The following is a 22,412-nucleotide window of genomic DNA, read 5'->3' on the forward strand; positions in this document are numbered from 1 at the left end:
TTGAACCTACACCAACAATACAATCTTAATATAAACATAAAGTAATTATACAGGAAAAAGTAATATTAAAAATACAAAAAGAAAATAAGAGAGCATTAAAAAAAACTATTTCAAAATTAATATTGTTCCAAAAATATTGTGCTATGAATAAGGTATTTCATTAGATAATTCTGAAATTTGGAAATCTAGGTGCACTAAACCCATGATTACATCACAATTATTGCTGAAAAAATCTTACGCTTGTTAATTTTTAAATTAAAATAGCATACATCATTAACTAGCATTGTTGACAGAATCAATGTCATGTCTGATACATAAAATAATAAAGGGTATATAAATATATTAAATTTAGTAAAAAGTATTCAATTTCTGATCAGTGATTCATGGAAAATTTATTACTTATTTTGAGAAACTTTTAATTATTAATATTACTTACTTATACATTAGATTTATAAATATAAGTTACGTTACATTTTGTAATAGGAATAAAATAATTTTTTTTAATGCTTGTTTTTCTGTTTTCCAGAAGCAGGATTTAACACTGCATGAAATAATAGACTCATAGTTCAAATACTAAAATCAAAATTGTTTTCATAAAAAAAAAAAAATACCTTTAACTGATTCAAAATCTAGTCGTGCAGGGTCTTTTACTCTTATTAAAAAAGTAGCTTCATTAATACCATGCCTTGGTGTAACATCAAATATTCCTTCATCATCAACTATGTACATTTCAAAAGTTCCATTATTTCCCTAAAAAATAATACATTAAGCAATTAAACAGAAAGTTCACAAAAATATCTTTAAGCTTAATAATAATATATACTTATATACTTGATAATCCTCTGTAGTTTTAGTACACTGAGAAAGTTAATTTTATTATTCTTTTACTTTTCATATACAAACTGTATATTATTATTTTCAAAGTCTTTAATTTGTAAAAACTTTATTATTGTAATAATCAATAATTATTACAACACAATACATATATCTGATCATGGCCTAATTCTTTAAGTTCATATAATATAATATAATAGTCAACACTGAATCTAGGAAAAATAAAATGTTTTAAAGGCTCTGAGGTTATTTTATGAACTTGGTTTTCTAACTCCAAACACACCATTATTTTTAAGTAGGATAAAATGTCAAACCAATTATCATTTTACAATTACTGAAAATTACAAATGATTCGCTTTAATTTAATGATATTTGTTTTTTCATATGAATTTTCAGGTAAAATATATGCACTATATAGCACTATGTATATATAGTGCTATATAGTGCATATATAAATAGTGTATACATACACTACTAAAGTATGTGTGTACATACATAATTATATATATATATATATATATATATATGGTCATATATATTTTATGTTATTTCTGCTTAAAGTCTCCCATAGCAGAATATTTGTTATTTTCTGTGTGGGCTGTTGCACCATCTTACTGCAACCAGTAATCGCGTTCAGCTTCGAGCAGCACTATGAAGTCAGTTATAATCTGCTGGTAGCTTTCAGACATTACTGTTTCTGAGAAAAATACTGGACCCACTGTTCTCTTCTGAGAAATTGTACACCAAACTCCAGTCTTTTCTGAATGTAATGTAATCACATGGGAAATGTGAGTTCTCTGCACTCCAATATTGGTTGCTTTGGCTGTTTTAACAGCCACTATGCCTCATCACTAAAAAAATTGTTATCCAAGATCCATTTTGAATATTGACATGAATTTAATGCTTAAACTATTTGCAACAGTTGAGTCTTTTCCATGATCAGGTTAGTAATTTCTACAAGAGATGAATATGGTAGAATGTAATTTTAATTTCTTTATGGCTTTATGGATACTCCCATGTGAAATTCCAATCTGCTGAGATAGCCTTCTAATTAACTTTCAAAGTGTTCTATCAAGGATAAAAGGATACATTATAAAGATTTGACATTTCAAACTATTGGTTGGCCGGGCAAATAGTTCATATATTTTCGTTTATTTATACTACCAGTTTTTTTAAAATGTTCAATTATGCACGAAATTATTCACTCATTGAATAGATTAACTGCAATTTAAAATAGCACTCAAGAATTAATGTGTCAGCGTTGGTCATCCTTTGCTGGTGTAGCCAAGGCGGTTCTCCCTGAGCAATCCCATGCTGGGCTGGCTACTGCTGTTGAGTCTGCCAGCCAAGGTGATTGAAGCCCAGCGAGCTGGAGCAGGAAGGTAGCGTCCGCGTCCAGCGACTCCCTCGGTGGGCTGGCCAGGCCTGCTGCTCTGGCAGGGATGTTGGCGTCTGCCAGGAGGTCTCACGTTGCGGCGACCAGGGAACTTCTTCTGTCTTCCTCCATCTTCTTCTTCTTCTTCTTGGTCTTCTTCAGGTGGTAGTCGACGATAAATTGAAAACTCACTCTTGTGCACACTCTTTTACTGGAGCCTGAGAGTGGTGGGAACCTCTACGGTGGGAGAACTGCGTGGTCATCTGCGCAGTGGGAGTGATGCTTGTATCAGCGCATATGTATACTGTGCGCCTGCTCGTATTGTTGCTACTGTGTTCACCCACCAATATTAAATTAGGCATATATGTGGTAACAATATGTTACCACTACAAGGACAAGCATCTCCAACCCATCTATTAGTGCCAACCTAAAAACAAATTTCCTATTTCAGTGAGTTAAAGAATTAAGGATTGCATAACCTTTTGCTCACTCTGTGATATAACTAAAATTCCTTCAACTTTATATTGAGAAGCAACTGCCTCAGTCTCTTTATGCAACTATCTTTATTAAGAAAGAGCATTCCCTGTCATCAAACTAGGACCCATCAGATACATTCCTCCCAGACTGAAAGGTACTGACAGCGAAAGTCTTCTAGAAGATGGACTGAAGAAGAATTTTTTTGGGAGAAAGATGCATTATTTTTTTAATTCTTCCACGTATAACCACAGTAAAATATTAAAAAATCCATGCTCTAAAAATATTGAAACACAGTAAAAATCTGTCTACTTCAAAAACAAATAGATTAATATATAGTCATCAAATAAAAAAAAAGTAACCTATTCGTCACCTAATAAGAAAGATTCAGCAGCAAGGGACAAAGGTTCAGGCTCTGCAAAAAATAGTATGGGGTATAGATCTACCCCCTGACATACTTGCAATCATTCAGTTCAACATTATACGGTTTAAAGCTCAGAGCTTGATGTACAGATCAGCTGCTTTATACTCTGGTTTTAAAACCCTTGCAGACATGCATTCCACAAACAATACACTAGATTTAAACAAAATAAAATTATACTTACTTGATCATAATCATAAACCTGTGGTTGTGCAGGACCAAGAAAATTTAAAGGCGTGTTAGCTTGAGCATTTTCATTAATTTCACAGTTATAATGGGCATTGCGAAAACTTGGTTTTTCATCATTTACATCAGTAACCATAATAGTAACTTCAGTGCGAGCAGTTGGTGGAGGAAAAACTGTTCGTGATTCCTCCCGTGCCTAAATTATTTAACAATAAAAATTACGCTAGAAAATGTCATCTTGGAAATTAGTATCATTTTAATGTACTGATCTTAATATAAACAAATATTTTAAATACAAACATTTTTTAGAGATACAACAGATCACAGATGAAATTATGTACTTCAACTATTTGCTGTGATTAGCAGCAGATACACTACTGTTAAACAAAACAATTTTTTTTTTATTATATTGAAATTCCTATATTTTATTCTGTTATTATCATCACATTACATGTACATATATATATATATTTTATTTTTTTATTTTTTACACTACAAATAATGTTCTTTCCAAAAAAAAGTTCAAGTAATGATGAATATAAAAAATTCATTTTAAAAAGTTGGAAAGGAGGCTTAATGGAAGCTACTACATATTTTACAAAAACATTATGACCCTAAATTTTCTGTACTCAGAAACTTGCCAACTTAACCAGGAAAACCTTTTTGTATACTTGAGTCAGTAAAAAGGTAATGGGAAACAATTATTTTACTCCTTGCTTTTCCTGCAACAGCTAGAATAACTTGTTTTATGCAAAGCTATACTGATTGCAAGAGTGACTTTGTATCATGAAAACCTTATGTACATAGAAGATATATTTTAGAAAAAATACACTGATGGACCAAAAAATTTTTTTTAATGTTTCTCTAAGTGTGATACCATTTCTTGAATTAATTTTTTGCATACATTACAGATCTGTAAATACAAGTTTTCTATCACTCTTAGTTTTAAATAAATTACACTTCAAAAAAAATTATGGGAAAATATAGTTAAAATCTATAACTTTGCATGGCCATACCTGTGCTAGAATGATTTTGCTGATGCTTTTCTTTTATAAATAGCCTCAGGCATATCCTGAATTAATTCCAGCAGTAATCAGCTAGTTTGTTAGTATTCCATTAACCTTTATAGCAGCTTTCCATCACCGAAATGTGTTGGTGGAAATGTTTATCATGTTTGTCACTTATGTCTCCGAGCTTGTCTAGGAAAAAATCCAGATGTGAGTCGAGGAAATGTATTTTCAAAGAAATATTATATCCCATAGCTCTGTATAAAGGAAGAAGTTGATTACCAATATCATGGTAGTTGTCGGATTTTTGTTTACCAAGAAAATGTTTGCAAACATGTTTAAATGAAGCTCAAATTGCACTTTCTCCATTATTTAACAATGAGTTAAATACATCATCTTTGACCAACTCTCTTATCTGAGGACCAACAAATATTCCTTCTTTAATCTTTCCTTCACTTACTTTTGGAAATTTCTGCCTGATGTACAAAAATCTGGGACTATCCTTCTTCATTGCTTTTACAAAATGTTTCATTAGTCCTAGCTTGATATGAGAGGGGATAAAAACATCTTTCTGGGTTCAACAAAGGGCTCATGAATAATATTTTTCCCATTTGCAATTAAGTTGTCTCGTTTCTTCCACTCTTTAGTAACATAATGTTTATCCCTAACTCAGCTGTCCCATTCGCAAAGAAAACATATGTACTTAGTATAGTCTAATAAAATAGCTATAACTTTCAAATCACCATGTATGTTCCAGCTGTGTTTTTTATAATTTATTTTTTCAAGAACATCTTTCATCATATCGTATGTCTCATTCAAATTAATACCATAAGCAATTGGTATCAAAGGATATTTGTTACCATTATGTAGTAGAACCTATAAGTAGTAGAACCTACAACTATACTTGGATGAATCTATGAAAAGGCGCCAGTCCTCAGGTCTATGAACTTGTCTTACGTGCAACATAAGCTCATCAATATTTGTACAATAAACCAAATTACTTTCATCAATAAAGTACTGAGAAAGTTCTTTTTGTCGGCTTCGGTAGCTCAAAATTTTTGTATTTTTTAAAAATAAATTCCAACCTTGCAGTCTTGATCCTAACTGTTCAGCTTGACTGTTTGATAAATTTAAATCCCTAACCAAGTCATTTAATTCACCTTGTGGTATAAGATGTGGCTTATTGGAAGATAATTCAAAATCATTGTTGTCTTCTTCAGTACTACCTGATTCTTCATCGCTACTTTCAAAACATACATTCACAGGAAGCTCACAAACTGGAATAATTTCACTGTGAGGTGCAGGCCTGGTTGCAGATTGCAATGAAAGATATTTTACAGTATGTTTAGATTTTTTAGAAATTCCAGACACACTTGTTAAACAAAAGTAACAATTGGTTTCATGATCCTTTGGTTCGTGCCAAACCTAGGTACATCAAATGGCAAAGCCTTCCATGTACCTTTCAGCCATCCTCTTAAATATACAGAACAATTAGTGCATACTATATGAGGGGCCCATGTCTTAACCTGATCACCAATTTTACACTGAAAGTACAAATGATATATTTTTTTAATTAAAGGTGTTTTTTCTATTTGATTTTATGGTAAACTCCCCACATACATAGCAAAAGGCATCCACATCATTTATAAAATTTTGAGGCATTACAACACTGCACTGTTAACAAACTTAAGACAGTAATAAGACTGAACAAAATTAATTCATTCCTAAATCCAGTGCTTAATACAAACAACACAGCTATGTTTTCAGCTACTTGTTTTGATCTGCTCAGATATGATCAATCTTGTCCATGACGGCTTACTCTTCAGTATTAGATATGATGTCACAATATGTGACTATGATATGATTTAATTTTTTGTTTAGTATTGTTGTTCATTTATAGCTTACAAATTATGTTAACAAAGTTAAACAATAAAAAATGAACTACCAAAATACAAAATAGGTGCTTAAAATGCTAACTACACATTGAAAATTGAAAAAAAATTCCTTTAATTAAAATTTAAATTTTTTTCAAAAATGGTAGATGATAGAAAGATTTTAAGTTCATATTTGTTTTTAGCGTCAAAAAACAGATTAAAATCATGTATCATATGTTAAGAAACAAAAATGATGTTTGTCAGTGATATTTTCAACAAACAAACAGTTTTTGTTATTGAAGAATTCAATATGCATGTGTGTATGTGTGTGAACACTTTTTGTGTCAGATTTTGGTTTCAATTATAGATTCAGATTAAGCATTGTTGAAGGATTACAGAAATACAAAAATGGCCGTCATCAAATGTCAAAATGGCTGCCTAAAAAACAACAATATAGCATATCAAGTTGGTTCAAATGCACTAATATAAGGTTTACTAAAATGCATAAAATATATAAATATTAATTTTTCAACTGAAGTATATGACCTCAAGTTGAAGAAAAACTAACTTTTTTTTCTTTGCAAGTTGCAAGTAGGCCTTCAAGAACCATGTAAATATCATTTCATGTAGTTTGTTTCTTCTCTTCCAGAAGTCCTTTCTTTATCCATTTTCCTCTGTTGAATTATTTCTTTTCACCTATAGGAACCTTAAATTCAAAAATTGTCTTTCTATATTTATTTCGATCTAGAAAGTCTTTTTTGTAATGTTGAGCTTTTTGAGCACTTCTTTCATCTGTTTAATGCAGGAAACCTTGACTTTTATAATTCCACAGCTCATTGAAAATCTGTTTGTTTAGTCTTGATTGGTTCATTCAGACCATGTAGCCATAGAATTTTATTCATTGTTTTCTTATTGTTACTTCCAGGTCTTCAATTTTATCATATATCTCTTTATATGATCTCAGTCTGTGGTCTTCTTGGATCAAAAATCCTTATTTCTTTCTTGAGAAGATTTTCTGTTCAAGTAATATTTATAGTTTCCATGCTGTATAAGATTACTGGTCTTATAACAGTGCTACAATGCCTTAATTCTGCGTTTATAGAAACGTTCTTTTTATTGCAAATATTTTTTGTGTAAAAGGTACAATGTTCTAATTTGTGTTTTTTGGACTCACTAGTTTATCTGTTCTATTTCTACTAATTATTTCTCCAAGATATTTATTTAAAATGGTCTGTGATTTTAGTTTTGCCATACTTTATTTCTATTGTCTTTTTGGAAAATTTACTGGCACTTGTAATCATTTCTATCTTTGAAAAGGAGATCTGCAAGCCTGTTTTTCAGCTACATCTTCAGTTGGTTAATTTGGTTGACTGCTTCTTGTTCTGATTCTGCAAAGAGTGTTAATTCGTCGGCAGAAGCTAGACATTCAATCTTGACATTCTGATTCTTTGTTCCAATATTTTCACTTGAGTCTTTATTTTCCCAGAAGATTTTCATGACTTTATCTATAACCTAGTTAAAAAGCATTGGTGAAAGACCATATTCTTGTCTTAGTCCTGCTTTTATCTGGAATGGTTCACTGACTTAACCTTGAAACTTGACTTTTTAATAGTAAGTGAAAAAAAAAAATTATATATATATATGTCATAAAACTGCCAAACCATACAACAAGTAAATTATATTAACTTTAAACAGGGATTACAAAAAAAAATTATAGATAAAAATTGCAAAGATAAATATGAAAATATATATAAAAAATAAAAATTATAATAGTAATCATATTTTAGACTTAAATACATTTTTTATATAATCATTATGTAATCATAATTGGTTTTGTTCACATATATAATATATACTTATAATTTCATTATTGGCATTTAATTTGTTAATGTTTATTACCTTCACTGTAAATAACATGTGGCAATGTAGTGCTATACTGGGTCACTCTTAAAGAGTCAACCTCAGCAAAACTAAGAGTGTGACAATGGTTTAGAATAACCAGGAAATAATTCTTTACAGATAAATAAGTAAAATTTTACTTAATACAAACAATGTATTTAAATATTTTATTCATATTTATAACTTTTATCTTATTGTAATGTTCAATAAAATAATTTACTCAATATTATAATACATAAAATCTATAAATAGTAATTGCATTAAATCATACAATAATATTCAAATATATTGTAAAAACATGAAATATGTAATAATCTGAGTTAAGTATAAGTTAGATAACAATTTTGTTAGAAATGAATTAATAATTGAAAGAACAGTAATAATAATAATCAGAATAAGAATGCTATTTTCAGGAAAGTCTTACTAGACTTTTCATTGATAACTGGTTTTTGTGTTAAATTTGTTTAAATAAAGCAATACATGAAATCTAAGAATAAAATTTTAAAAAAATTACTATTCAAGATTTTGCATGATTTAAAACTTCATCATGTTTCCAGTGTAAAATTATAATAAAATGTCATTTGGAAATATCAGATATTTTGATATTACTGGTTCACATAACTTTCTCTATTTGTAATAAAAACTTTATAGAATTTTATACTTTAATGATTTCATACTTTAATGTTTAAAATAATTAATTATTTTTTGTTTGCATTATCAAAAGAAGGTAATGTGTTTGGCTAGTCTACTTGTTCATACCTTGTAACTCCAAATGGCTATCCTAATTTTTATTGAAACAATTATCAAATTATAAATGAAATAATTTGTTTAAATTATGTAAGTAAAACTGAGTAATGATGATTTGAAGAAACCAAAATGGTAAACAATGGTCATCAAAGTTGAAAATATAGAAACAATTTTATTTATGAATACTTAACAATACAAACACGGCAAATACATAAGTAGGTTTGTACATATGTCTGCAACTGAAATTACAACAAATGTCGATTTGAAAAATTTATAAAATATTATTTTACATTCAAGAAACTCCTATCACCATTTCTGTTTTTGATAGATTAAGAACATAAAAAATTTTGATTTTATATAACAGCTTTTACTGATCGTCGTAAACTTAATTTTTAGGTGAAAGTTATAAAATCTTTACTTGAGTGCAAGATAGCTTTGACTCTAAATTACATTTCCCTTTGTATCTATATTAAGCAAATTTTGTAATTATATTTAAAAGATTTACATTAAAAAGGTTAATTTAGAACAGAAGCTAGCTAGAATCAGGTAAATGTTTTATAGCTTTCGCCTTGAAATAAAGGATTTAACGACTTCCATATCCTTTTTGAGCTTAACATTCAGAATGAAAATTCCTGAAAAATATGTGTAATGCTCATTTATTCGCTTGTAGTGTTCATCACAACTGTTTCATTACAAGTCAGGGAGCTCCTTTACAGTACTGTGATGCAGTTTATAATGAATTTATTTATTAAATGTATGGTAAATCTGAGAAAACTGATATAATTTATCAGTTATAATGATTTATTATATAATGCAATATTATTATAAAATTAAAGAGTTCTCATGATGTAAATTTATTATCATATTAAGTTTAAAAAACTCATGACTGCAATAAAAAGCAGATTTATTTCCAATACCGTCAATACTGATTATCATACTTACCATTATTTCTAAAATATAAGCGCCATTATTATTTGAAGGGCTTTCTCTGTCAAGATTTTTCAATGTGAATACAGCACCAGTTGTAGGGTCAATATCAAATATTTCTTTACTTCCTTTTGTCACACTATATATAATTCGATTATTTACTCCTCTATCACCATCAAGTGCACGTACTGCAAAATTAAGTTAATGATAAATATATGTATGTAAAATAATATCTCTAATAAACTATATTATCTATTTACTTAAAATAAACAAAACAATTTTATTTTAACACAAATAATTTTACTCTATTCATGAGTTTTTATTTAAAAATTACTACTTAAAAAAAAAAAAAAACTAATAATAAATCCTAAATTTTCTCCAACTCCATTTAATATGTAATCTAATTATTTTCATTAATGCCTTTTAAACTACTATTTTATCTGTCATTATTTCGTTCATTTAATTTACTATTTTCAATTAATTTATTGTTGTTTCATATTTTACTATTTTCATTCATAAGTAGTAATTCAGACTTAAATAATTATATTTTTTTATTTTATTGTTACTTTTATATTTTGTGGTGTTGCTCTAATCAAGATTTTACCATAGTTTTTCTTAAGCCACCCAATCAAATGCTTGGAGAATTCCTTTTTTGTTCATGGCATAGCCATCTACCCATTCCTGATGAGATCTATGTAACACATTATTATATATTGATCAGAATAAAATATTTATTTGTCTTAATAAATCTACCAACAAATAACCTTTGGTCTATGGAATTGTACATATCTAGTTGTTATGCAAATGAATGTTAATAAAATCTAAACTCTCACACAATATATTATATGATAAATAATAATTATTTTCAAAGAATTTTTTTTATTAATAACTAAACAAGCATTACGTTTTTGTATTTACAAAGACATAAGAAGGAGCAGAAGAAGCCTCTCGTGTAGCTGGGAAGTTTGGTCAGGATGTTGGTGAGTCGGCTCCAACAGGGGAACCAGGTATGTTGGCGAGGAGGAAGGAATGTTTCTCTTACAATTTGCATTGTCTTCTTAAGCATGTCTGTGACCTGAGTGAGTTAGTGCGTACTCACTAACACAAAGAAGGAAATCAAAGACTGTTCCTTCAAAATGGATAGTCGTGTTTATGATTGAAAAGTTTTGAAATATCCTGGAGGAACTACCCTTGATGGGCATGAGGGCGCCAGTGGAGGCTGTGACAGTGGCCACCCAACCCCAGTGGTAATGGAATCGAGGGCTGTCCAGATGGAGGACAGTGGCTCTACTTTGGGGATCAAGACTTCTCATGAATGTATGGCAAGCACTGGACAAGGGGGTGGATGATGGAGATCTTCCTCGGTTGACTCTTCATCGGTGGCCCAAGAGGAGGTATTTGTAACTACTGAAGCTCTTGAGAATGTTGCTGGTGCTGATGACTAGCCTGGGAGGTGGACTTGGCCCAGAGTGCAGAATCTTGGGCTGATTCAAAGATGTTGGAGAAAGATGCTCTGGGCAGGGCCGAAGCTCCAGTCGGGCTTGCTGCAGGCAAGCCAGGTAGTCACTGGTAGTACTCAAGCTGAGGACTTGGCTTGTGTGGCAGTACCAGTGGGTGAAATGAACTCTGTGGTAGCAGTTGACTCTTCCAATGGTGAGGAGTGGTTGGTCTCACATATTATGGAGTCCGCCAGATTAGTGTTGGCCGCAAATCCTAGAGTTTGTTTTTGTAGGCCTCAGGAGAAGATGGGGTAATACATTAATAAGCTGGCTGGGGTAACCGGCCGGGCTAAGGGGTACAGGGCACCCAGCAGGAACCTGCAGTGGTCCTGACAGAAGAGGGTGATGTTTCAATTATGGGACTGAGGGCATCTCTGTAAGGACTGTCCTACAGAGGCTAAGTGTTTGCACTGCAATGCCCATGGGCACACTCTTGGGGGGCATGGCTGCAGGGCCAGCACTCAGAAATGAATCCTGTCGTCTCACTTTTGGGATGAATTTAGGGTTTGGACAGCTCCGTCTAAGAGGGGTGGGCTGCTTAGGTGTCCCACCCTTGATGATTGGGGAGGGACTCCCACATGGCTTCGGATTTTGGGGGGTAAAATAAAACGATAGTCCCGGTGGGGGATTTCTCTGGAGGTTCCTAACTAGAGGCAAAGCATAAAGACCGGAGTCCCGGTGGGAGGACCCCTTTGGGGTCTCCTCATTAGAAGCATGACGTATCATCAAAAGACCGAGTCCCAGCTGCCTGGGAGGAACATTAGTTTTCGACGAGGCAGTTTGAGGCAAAGGCACCCCCTGTAGCTGTGTTAAGGCTTAGTTGTGTATCCAGTTCCAAGGGGGAATAAGAAATGATACACTCAACAAAAAAAAAAAAAAATGAAGTTATATAAGATAAATCAGTTGGTTCTTTCACACAAGAACCAACTGACCAATTGTCTTCAAATTTTGAGGATACATTCATGTTATCCCAGGGAAGGTTTTAAGCTGTAGATTGAGGCCCTAGCCCCCTTGGGGATGAAGTTTTGAATTAAAGATATTCATTAAAGAAACTAAAATTAATCCTTTTACGTCATCATATTTCTGTCACCATGGCAACAGAAATATGAGTATAATGAAATAAAATGTCTAATTTTTTTTTTATGCATATCTGAAAAATAATTAATATTCTCACAACCATGAGGATAATGAACACATTAGGGGTCTAGCTAGATGGTTGGGTGAGCTAAGTGAGCCCTGACTGGCTACTATATATATATATATATATATATATATATAAAATGCATCTTGTGACTTGACTTTAATGGTTACTAAATGTTTCTGTATTTGCTTTCATTAAAAAGTAATTTTTACAAACTTTATAATATTTTTTTTAACAATGAGTAATCGTAATATTATTTAATACAAAATAATTTAATTTCTATTTATATGATAAATTTATTGACTAAAATAAATGTACACTTCTTACTAATCTTGTATATTAATAATGTGAATATCTGCATTTTAGGATACATCACTATTAGGTAAACATTTCTCATGTCATCCAGCCATCAAAACAGTTTACTTTTACAAGGTCAAAAAAAAAATTTGTAAATATATAAAAATAACTAATTTTCTGTAACAGGAAATGATACTGTGCAGTACAATACAGAAACGATACAGTCCTTCTGGGCTGTACATGATACTGTGGAAGGATCTGAGAAGGTTAAAAAAATGACTACTTAAAAATTTTGACAGATATTAAACAATCAATAGTGTTGTGAAAACCAATTTTACTGAAACATCCTTTTCAAGGTAAAAAAGGATGGCTGTTATTTGAAAAAGTAAATAAATAAAATTCTTTAATGAGAAGTCATTAAAATGGAGATCATTTGGACAAAGGACTTTTTTTAATGGTAATTGAACAACATCCACTGATTGATTTCATTTGAATTAATTCCACTGGCAAACATCCAATAGGGTATTACAATCAATACATCAAGCAGCACCAAATAATGCAACTATTACAAAATTACTTTGAAGAGTTAATTCATTAAAGTAGAAAACAATCACAGAACATAAAGAGCCAAGATAGTGAGGAGAATTCAATGAATCTAAAAGTAACTAATACTCAATGCATTATATATCTACTTTGAGAAAAGTACAGTCAGTTCATTATGAAGGTCTGAAAATTAACATAAATAGATTTTACAAACCTTGGAGAACAGTAGTCCCAATTGGGGCATCCTCGCTGACTCTTGTAACAGGGGATGCCACTACAAACTCAGGGGGCTGATCTTCCACATCCTGAACTTTGACAAGAATTGCTGCAGTAGCTGTGTTAATCTAAGAACAAAGAGTGCAAATTAAAATAACCCATAAATCTGGATGAATGTAAATATATTTTATATACAAAAACTGTTTTTATGAATCAAAGTAACCTATAACAATATTGAAAATGACGGTGAAGAGTTGTATAATTTTCTTGGCTTCACCAGTAAAAAGTTATGAAACTTTTTGTGAAACTTGAAAAAGTTCTGCTTTTTCAAGTAGTAGTACTAGTAGTAGTTTATTAATTAAATGGAAAATTAAGTGGAAATTTAAAGGATGTAAATATGCAAGTAAAGATGTATGTAAAAAAAGTTTCTCCTCTGAGTAAAATTTATAATTGGAGATTTAATTTACAGAATTTAATTTAATCTAGAGATGTGGTTCTTATGGTGACCATATCTTCCCAAACACTGATCAAATTTAACCAAAATTAAATGACATCAAGGAATCATGGTATAAAATCTCATAAAAACTTGTCATTCCAGTCTGAATATATCAAACAAAATGGTAACTAATAGAGAAAAAATTATGCTTTTTATCCACAGTCCTGAATGAAATTGGTCAACTACATACTAATGTAATGGAATCATCAAATTAGTACAAGAATGCTAGTCCAAAATGAAAAAAGAAATTTCTTGTTCCCCTTTTAGGGAAGTTGAATAACACTCACATCATCAGAAAGTATCTTACCTAACTAAGGGGTATTAAATAATGTGAAAATTTATCTATCCTTTGAGTAAAACTTTGAGACACAGAACCCAAAGGTTTGTAACTTCTTCCCCCTTGATCAATTGTAACCAAAATTAAATAAAATCAATGTACCTGAAATAGAAATTACTGGGTCAAATTGGTCCATCCAATCTGGAGATATCAAGGAAGAAACAGGTCAATATAACATAAATATTTACATATGCACATACATACATTTGGAATTTGTCACTGCTAAGTTGTTTTTTTTGTCAGATGAAACATCAAGATGTAAAAAATCCCTGAAATGCAAAATCTAACCTTATTATACTTTCTCTTACATACATAATGTATATCTATACAGTATACTATGTAGTTAAGAAAGTATAAATGTACTTGCAGAATTATTTTAAGATTCTTAATTCAATGGATATCAAGACAATCATTTTTCTGAAAAGTTTCATTTAAAGTCATTTGTATGGATGCACAAAAACTTTTATCCTGTAGAGCTTTATTCAGTCTAATGTATGAAATTAATAAGTACATTTATTCTGTTATTAATTCAGAAATAAATGAATTTATAAATAAAAATTACTTTTAAGGAAATTGTATTGAGTTATTTATGGAAATGGTGGCAGTATTTCAAATGCAAAGTTAAAAAAAAAAAAAAAAAAAAAAACAGTTAAAAATTAGACAGTTGGGTATAATAATTTTTTAGTTTGTTTTCTCAAATGTTTAATTAGTTATACATTTCATCATGAATATCAAATAATTATTTATATTTACCCTATCATTATTTGATCGATCAACTGCTAGTATACGAAGCTGATAGAGAAACTTTCGTTCATAGTCAAGCTGCCCAACTAATCTAATGACTCCTTTTCCATTAACAGTAGACACAGAAAATAAGTCATTCTCATCATCTAATTCTTGAAGATGATAAACAACCTAAGAGACAAAACCAGCCATTACAAAATAAATCAACAAAGGCTTATAAAAAGAAATATTCATATGATTTTATGCAGAATGTATTTTTACTGTTACATACATATTGCTACATAAAACATATGAGAAGAGAAAATTATTGAGAAACCATTAATCAATAATTTGAATAATTATTCAAATTAATAATAAATTCAAATTAATTAATTGTTGGAATTGAACATTATGTTATCATTATGCACTTATCATGAACAAATCATTACACTAATGAATAATTCATGATATTCCTAAAAACTAAAGTTACAAAAACTAGAACTATTTTTTTTACACCAAGGCTCATCTCCACCTTAAACATCAACAAAATAAACATCAATTTCATAGCTGACTAAACAAATAAATGTATACATTTAATTATAATTGTTTAGGAACATATGAAAAGTAAACAGTTACCTCACACTTTAAAAAAATTATACAGGTTTTCAGTAGGAAAAACTTGCTGGTCATTGTCATTTCCCTGTATGGTCAGTAGCACTAAGCCAGATGCTTTCCTTTACTTGCTTGGCAGCAAGAATTTTAGAAAACTGGTTTGGAATTGTTGCAGAAGTCTACTTTTAAATAATTATTAATTTAGTTATATTATTAAAATATTAACTTAGCATGTAGAGAATTTCAAAATCAGTGGTTGGTATACACAGAAAGAAAAAATATTAAACGTATCCAAAATACTATATTTTATAATATAGTATTATATATAATATATGCTCAATCTTTAATAAACTGCAAAAAATTCTTATCTTTTAGTTCATTACTTGTCTGATATTGTTGGACAATATTCTTCGTAAGTCAGAGTTAATCATCATTTTGTTTATTTGTTTTTTGTTGCCAATCATTTAATTGCCCTTTGGTTTGATATAATTCTTCTGATCTTAATTTGTGTACGTGTTCTCTAGTTTTCAAATTTTCTCTCTATTTATATTCATCATCCTCTCTTAATCTGTTTATTCTTTCACTGGTCTTAACATTTTCTTCTTCTTGGTATTTTTCAACTTCTCTTAATCTTTTTACTCTTTGTTTGGTTTTAAAATTTTCTTCTTCTTTATACTTATCATCTTCTATTAATTTTTTTATTCTTCTCTTGTTCTTAACATTTTCTTCCTCTTCATATTCATCTTCTTGTTATTTTTTGAGATATATTTCTTCATGTTATCTTTCTTTCTCCAGTATGACTGTTTCTTTTTCATTTTCATTATTCACCAAATAATCCAGTAATAAAGACTGAATATTTTACACTGTAAGGTCGAAATTAACATCTGTAACCAGCATCATACAGGAGTTCACTAAATGGAATAGTTAAATTATTGACTTTTATTTATATGACACCAGAAATCTGAAACCTTTGTTAATCAGCAACTCACGAAGATATAAATAATACTGATCTAGTAATATGAATAATAAAGTGCTTTTATTCTATCCTAATATTTCCTATTTTTATTTCTATTTTCCTATTTTCTATTTTTTGTTCTATCCTAATATGAAGATTGTTGAATTAATTAATAGTTGTATAAATATTTGATATTAATAGAAACTAATATTTCAGCATGTGTGTAACTGTCCACTTTATTAAAAAACTGGAGGATCGTATCTCGCTTTGAGATGTAATAAGTTTAAATGAAGTGCAGCAAAAAATGTGTACATGTAATTTAATGGGCGTACAAGGAAGTCATTTGATGTTCACATCAGATTTCTCTGAATTGTTAATCTTCAAATTAACACATACAAGCCTTTAAAAAAGTTGTTCTATCCAGTGTTATTCATTCAAATGGTATGTACACAGTGGCACGTTACCCTATGGGCAACTTGGACAAATCCCTGGGGCCCCAAGCAAAAGGAGGCCCCGAACAAAAACCAAGATCCAAATTCTACGTTTTTCTCATAAAAAAATTTCAAACTCAAATCTAAACTCGAAAAGTTCATAATACTACATTGTAAACAGGGGGGTGCACTTCCCTTGTTTATAAGATTCAATTTTTTTAGAGTTGTTTGAGGCTATAGGATGGCATTGACAATGTACAATCACTAATTTGATTTTGTTAAAAAAAAACTTATTTTAAATTTTAATTTATTTTTACTCAATATTATCTAAAAAAAATATCTAAATAATTTTTTTTTTTTAGAATTTTTTTACAATGATCAAAGTAGTCGGTCAAGCTGTTTTGAATTTCAATTTCTATCTTTTTATGCACCAATTGGTATAAAAAATGTATATAATTAAAAAGTGTTAATTTCTCTTAAAGTACTAATTTTATTAACATTTTATGCAGATTCCAAAACTGAAATAACATTTTAAATAGATTGAAATTAATAAAGTGGTGTTTTTCAAATAAAAAAAAAAGTATGCATTTGTAAATTTCTCTTTTACACGTTAACTAATACACATATTGTAATTTATAATATTTTTGATTTGTGATTCACAGTTTAAATTACTAATTGTACATTATTTGAATTTATCAGTATCACAGCTCATGAAGAGAACTGGGGGCTCAAAAAAGGAAGAAGCAAAAAGAAAGACAGTTTGACCTAAGAACAGGACAAACAATGTTAAGCAGTTTTCTGAAAAAACTCGAAGACCAAGTAAATGAAAATTCACTTTGTAGGGAAATTTCAGGTGAAAATAATCTCCCATCGCAACTGGATACTGGTATTTCTACTGATCCAAATTATATTTTAGATACAATTAACAGTAATAGTCTGATTACACTGATAACAGTGATAAAACTACATTATGTGAAACATATCCCAGGGATATTGCATAATGGACAAACATGATAACTGAAGGTTTTATTGAGATTTGTATTCATGAAAAACCACAAAATTTTGGTGATATTGAAAAGCTAAGTAAAAATTTCCAAAATTATTGTAAAATCATCATTCGATCTTTAAAGAACTCACATTTTTACCTAAACAAGGCTAACAAAATAAAGGAAAACTGAGAGTGGCTTATATTTTCGAAAACCAAAAAATCAGTTAAAGCACATTGTGTGCTTTATATTATATTATATTTTTTTAGTTTAAATTTCTCAATTTGATTTAACTCTTATTTTTTTACTTAGTGTTTTTCTAATTTGTTTTCTTTTCTATTAATGTTAATATTAATATTAGTTAAATAAAAGCTTTTTTAAAAAATAATTTTTTATATGTAATCAAATATATTTTTTGTAATTTTTTGTATTTTTTACCAATCAAAATATGAAACAATTCAAATAAAAAATTAAATAATTGTCTATTACTTTTAAATAATTACACAGATATTATAAATTCAAAAATCACTGACACAGGGACATGCAAATCCTAATTAACATCATCAATGGGTGGTAAAAAGTAATTCACCACACCCCAGCATTCACTAATACACAGCATCAAATTAAATTTCTTCCTCACAATCCTCAAACGTGATACAGAGGAATTTTTTAATACATCATATCTACTTCAATAATCCTGTATTACTTTGTTGAATAGTGGAATTACAATTCTATGTAGTACGATCGTGTATTTTCAGGAGTCTTCATAAGCTAGAACACAATATTACTAGCAAAATCAATTTATTTAATAAAAACTAACCTGCCCATAGGGTCCTTCATCCAAGTCTGTGGCCTCAACAGTTGTCAAAACACCAGGACCACTGTCTTCAGGAACTGTTATAGAAGTCTGATAAGGTTTAAAGATTGGTTCGTTGTCATTTACATCTTCTACTAACAATAACAGACTCTGAGTGATGAAATTTCCATCACCAAGGTGACCATCAGTTAAAGTAAGAACTAGTGCATATTCATCCCTTACCTAAAAGAAATGGTTAGAATGAAAAAAATTAATTAGTAATACTTTATTCTTAAAAAAAACTGGGGTTACAATAACTTTATTTATTCTTGTTTTGACATTGTAATGGAATGTGAAGAAATATTATGAGACTCCCTCGCATTTGATGGGCTGGGATCGGACTAAAATCAGATACACACTTTGTATTTACCAAGGATTTCAATATTGGCTACAACAAATAGATTAACTATTTTGGTTTAAATCAATAATAATTGCTGAAAATAGAAATATTGGAGATTTATAAAATAAATATTGTATTAAAATAAAACTATACACACACACGCACACACACAAGAAGTATAATTTAGTAATTGCCTACACCCAGTTTAAAAATCATAATAGAATAATAAACACATGGAAAAGGCTGGGCGATACTGCAAGGTATCAGATAGATTAAGAAGGTATCAGATAGGTTAAGAAAAGATTTAGAAATGAATTTGTTGTCTGCAAAGCACATCCAGGAGCAGACATTGATAGCAACTATAATTTACTGATAATGAAATGTAGACTGGAATTTAAAAATCTGAAAAAGTGGTGTGAGATGAATCAGTGGAATTTAGAGAAGCTTGAGGAAAAGGAAGATTTTTTAGAACATCGCAAGAGGACAGTAAAAAACATAAGGTAGAAAATATAGAAGGGAGAATGTTAAAAATTAAATTTTTAAATCAGCACTTAGGCGGAACAAATGAGTTAGTAGAAAACGTTGGATAAAAGAAGGTATTTTGCAGCTGATGGATGAGCGCAGAAAGTATTAGAATGCTGGTGATGAAGAAGGTAGAACTATCGGCACATAAGCTGACACAAAAACTACTAGCATTCAGCAAACAATTGGCATGGCACTAGGCTGACTGAAAACATTGTCTTCAATTGACTGAAAACATTGAAAACATTGTTTGATATAGATGATATTTATAACCACAAATACGAACGGTGCTATTTAATTAAAACTAGTTTACCATCCCAATTAATATTATTATTACTTTAAATAATTATTTTTTCTATTCACTTGACTGCTGTAGCTCACAAATTCCAAAGTCACTGACATTGGTAGATTCTAAAGAGCTCATGTCCAACTTGAATTCACATTTATCACAAAACTGTCAATGTGCACATCATATAAATGTTCATCTTCAATGTATTATTTTTCAATGTTGACAACATGCTTGCATACATTGCTCCACACAGCTTCAGACACTTTATGAAATTCCTCTTCAGCTAACTTAAGAATGTCTGACATGTTAAAAGTTGTATTTTTTTTTAGGTACGTGCCCTTTCACTCGATTCCAAATCATTTCAATGGCATTTAAGACAGGGTGATAAGGTGGCAACCATAAAACTGTGTAACCACAATTTTTGAAAATGTCATCTCTTTTGATTTTCTTTGTGTAACTTTATATCATATAATACAGTCTTTGTCAATGCAGGAGAAGAATTAATTTGTTTTTCAACTAACTATTTTATCATTCACTTTTTAAATAGTTAGAATTTGGCTGCTTTTGTAGCAGAACATTGTGATACTATGCATTACCTACTTCAGTTAATGTAGGTATCATCTTTGTATACAATCGGTCTTCCTTCTTCGCAAAAAAAGGAAATTTGTTGTACAAATTTCTTTGTTTGTATTTTAATGTCATACCATTCCATCAGTATTTTTTGGTTGTTTTCTGTTTTTTCTATTTAAATCCTATTTTATGTAATATTCTCCTTAAAGATCTTTCACTCCCTTTGAAATTAACTTCACTTTTGTGGGCTTTTTGCATAATTCTCTTCACAGTAGAAATGAATTTTTTGATTACATAAAGTTTATTTATTAAACATCTCAAAGCATCCATGTCAAACAAATCTAATCTGCACACAGTACTGGGGTGATTTACATGTTTACTTAGCGAAATGAACACGGATGGCTTCTCAGTTTCATTTGGTTTCCCTTCTGCTATAATTCTTTAGACCGTTCATTTTGATACTTTTGTTGCTTGTACAACCATATTCAGCACTTCAGCTTTCCTCACTATTCTGGTTCTAGCATTGTTTTGTAAAAAGAAATAGTAAACATTGAATACAATTTCCCTGACCTGACTATGAACTACTGTACCTTTTCCTCCTAACTTGGGCATTTTAAAAGAAAATAACTGTATTGAAATATTAAAAATTTAAATGATTGTATTTATGACAAAGCCTTAAATGAAAACAACACAACAAATAGTAAAAATAAATCACTAACAGCTAGCTATTCACTTCCTGCAACAAATGTTTCTATAATAACCAATTCTAGACATAATTACAAGTGATGTGTGACATAATTCTTCACACCACAATGATTAGAGTAGATTAAAAATAAGTAGATGAAATTCTTAAAATCAAATGTTGTGCATAAAAAATTACTATTTCATCATATATTTCTTTCTAAAACCAAATTAATAATCCCCATTTACTAATTATTTGATCTACCGGCGTTCTTATTTTAACAAAATTCTATCAAAAACTTCTCTATTTTTTAATTCATCTTAAAACCTCTTCATTTTTTATTCTAATTTAGCATATAAATTTAGAAAAATAAATTAAAAACTTTTTTTTGTATGAAAAGATAGAAGTTCATGTTAATTATAATAAAAAGGTAAAAAAATAAAATACACATCTCATAAACTCTTTATAACATAAAACTATGTAAAAGATACCCTCAGCATATAGTTAGTAATAACTTAATTGTACTTTAGTAAGAGGTATTTTATCACAATGTAAAATAGTTATGATTTACCTCACGATCAAGCTCTTTCTTAAGATACACATTAGCTTCGTTGGTACCAAGATTTTCGATGCGTAATATTTCATTTCCAATTTGTTCTCGTACACCAAATGTAAGAGGATCTCCATCAGGGTCAGTCCCTCGAAGTCTATATATTAAACTACCTATAACATTACGAATAGCATTATATATTTTTCATAAACCAATAAAGAATATTATGTAACACTTAATAGAAACAAATAAAATAGTAAATTTTATTTATGAGCTATTTTTTAATCCTACTGGTTTTTACAAAGCAGAAATGTTCAATATTGACTGGTATTGATGGAGTTATGCAGTTCAATATTTACAATGTTATGATGTACGATATATGCATTAATGTACCAGATATTGTATGTATCCAACAAAAAAATTGAACTTAAAATACTAAAACAAAAATATAAATTATAATTTCTGCAAAATATTTTTGCATTTCACTTTTATGATTATTTATTTTTTTGTGGAATGATATTTCATTCAAATACAATTGTAAATTTCTGCATCAAAGAGGAAGTTCAATGAAAATTTCATCAGGTACATATTTAATTCATCCTTTTCAAAATTTTGATTCCAAT

The 22,412-nt window shown here is 29.8% G+C and overlaps 1 protein-coding gene across 1 annotated transcript in view; it reads right to left on the minus strand.

The window, feature by feature from the left end:
* Positions 1-22,412, minus strand: part of Cad88C (cadherin 88C) — a 253,672-nt gene that overhangs the window by 106,415 nt on the left and 124,845 nt on the right. Inside the window, exons 4-10 of the mRNA XM_075375504.1 lie at positions 21,811-21,962; positions 18,801-19,019; positions 15,027-15,188; positions 13,439-13,568; positions 9,760-9,932; positions 3,289-3,486; positions 612-750 (exon numbers count right to left, since the gene is read on the minus strand). Of these exons, the coding sequence (XP_075231619.1) occupies positions 612-750; positions 3,289-3,486; positions 9,760-9,932; positions 13,439-13,568; positions 15,027-15,188; positions 18,801-19,019; positions 21,811-21,962 (1,173 nt within the window). The remainder of the gene's footprint in view (positions 1-611; positions 751-3,288; positions 3,487-9,759; positions 9,933-13,438; positions 13,569-15,026; positions 15,189-18,800; positions 19,020-21,810; positions 21,963-22,412) is intronic.

Source organism: Lycorma delicatula, chromosome 1 (genome assembly GCF_047948215.1).
Source record: "Lycorma delicatula isolate Av1 chromosome 1, ASM4794821v1, whole genome shotgun sequence".
In the NCBI taxonomy this organism is placed as follows: Eukaryota; Metazoa; Arthropoda; class Insecta; order Hemiptera; family Fulgoridae; genus Lycorma; species Lycorma delicatula.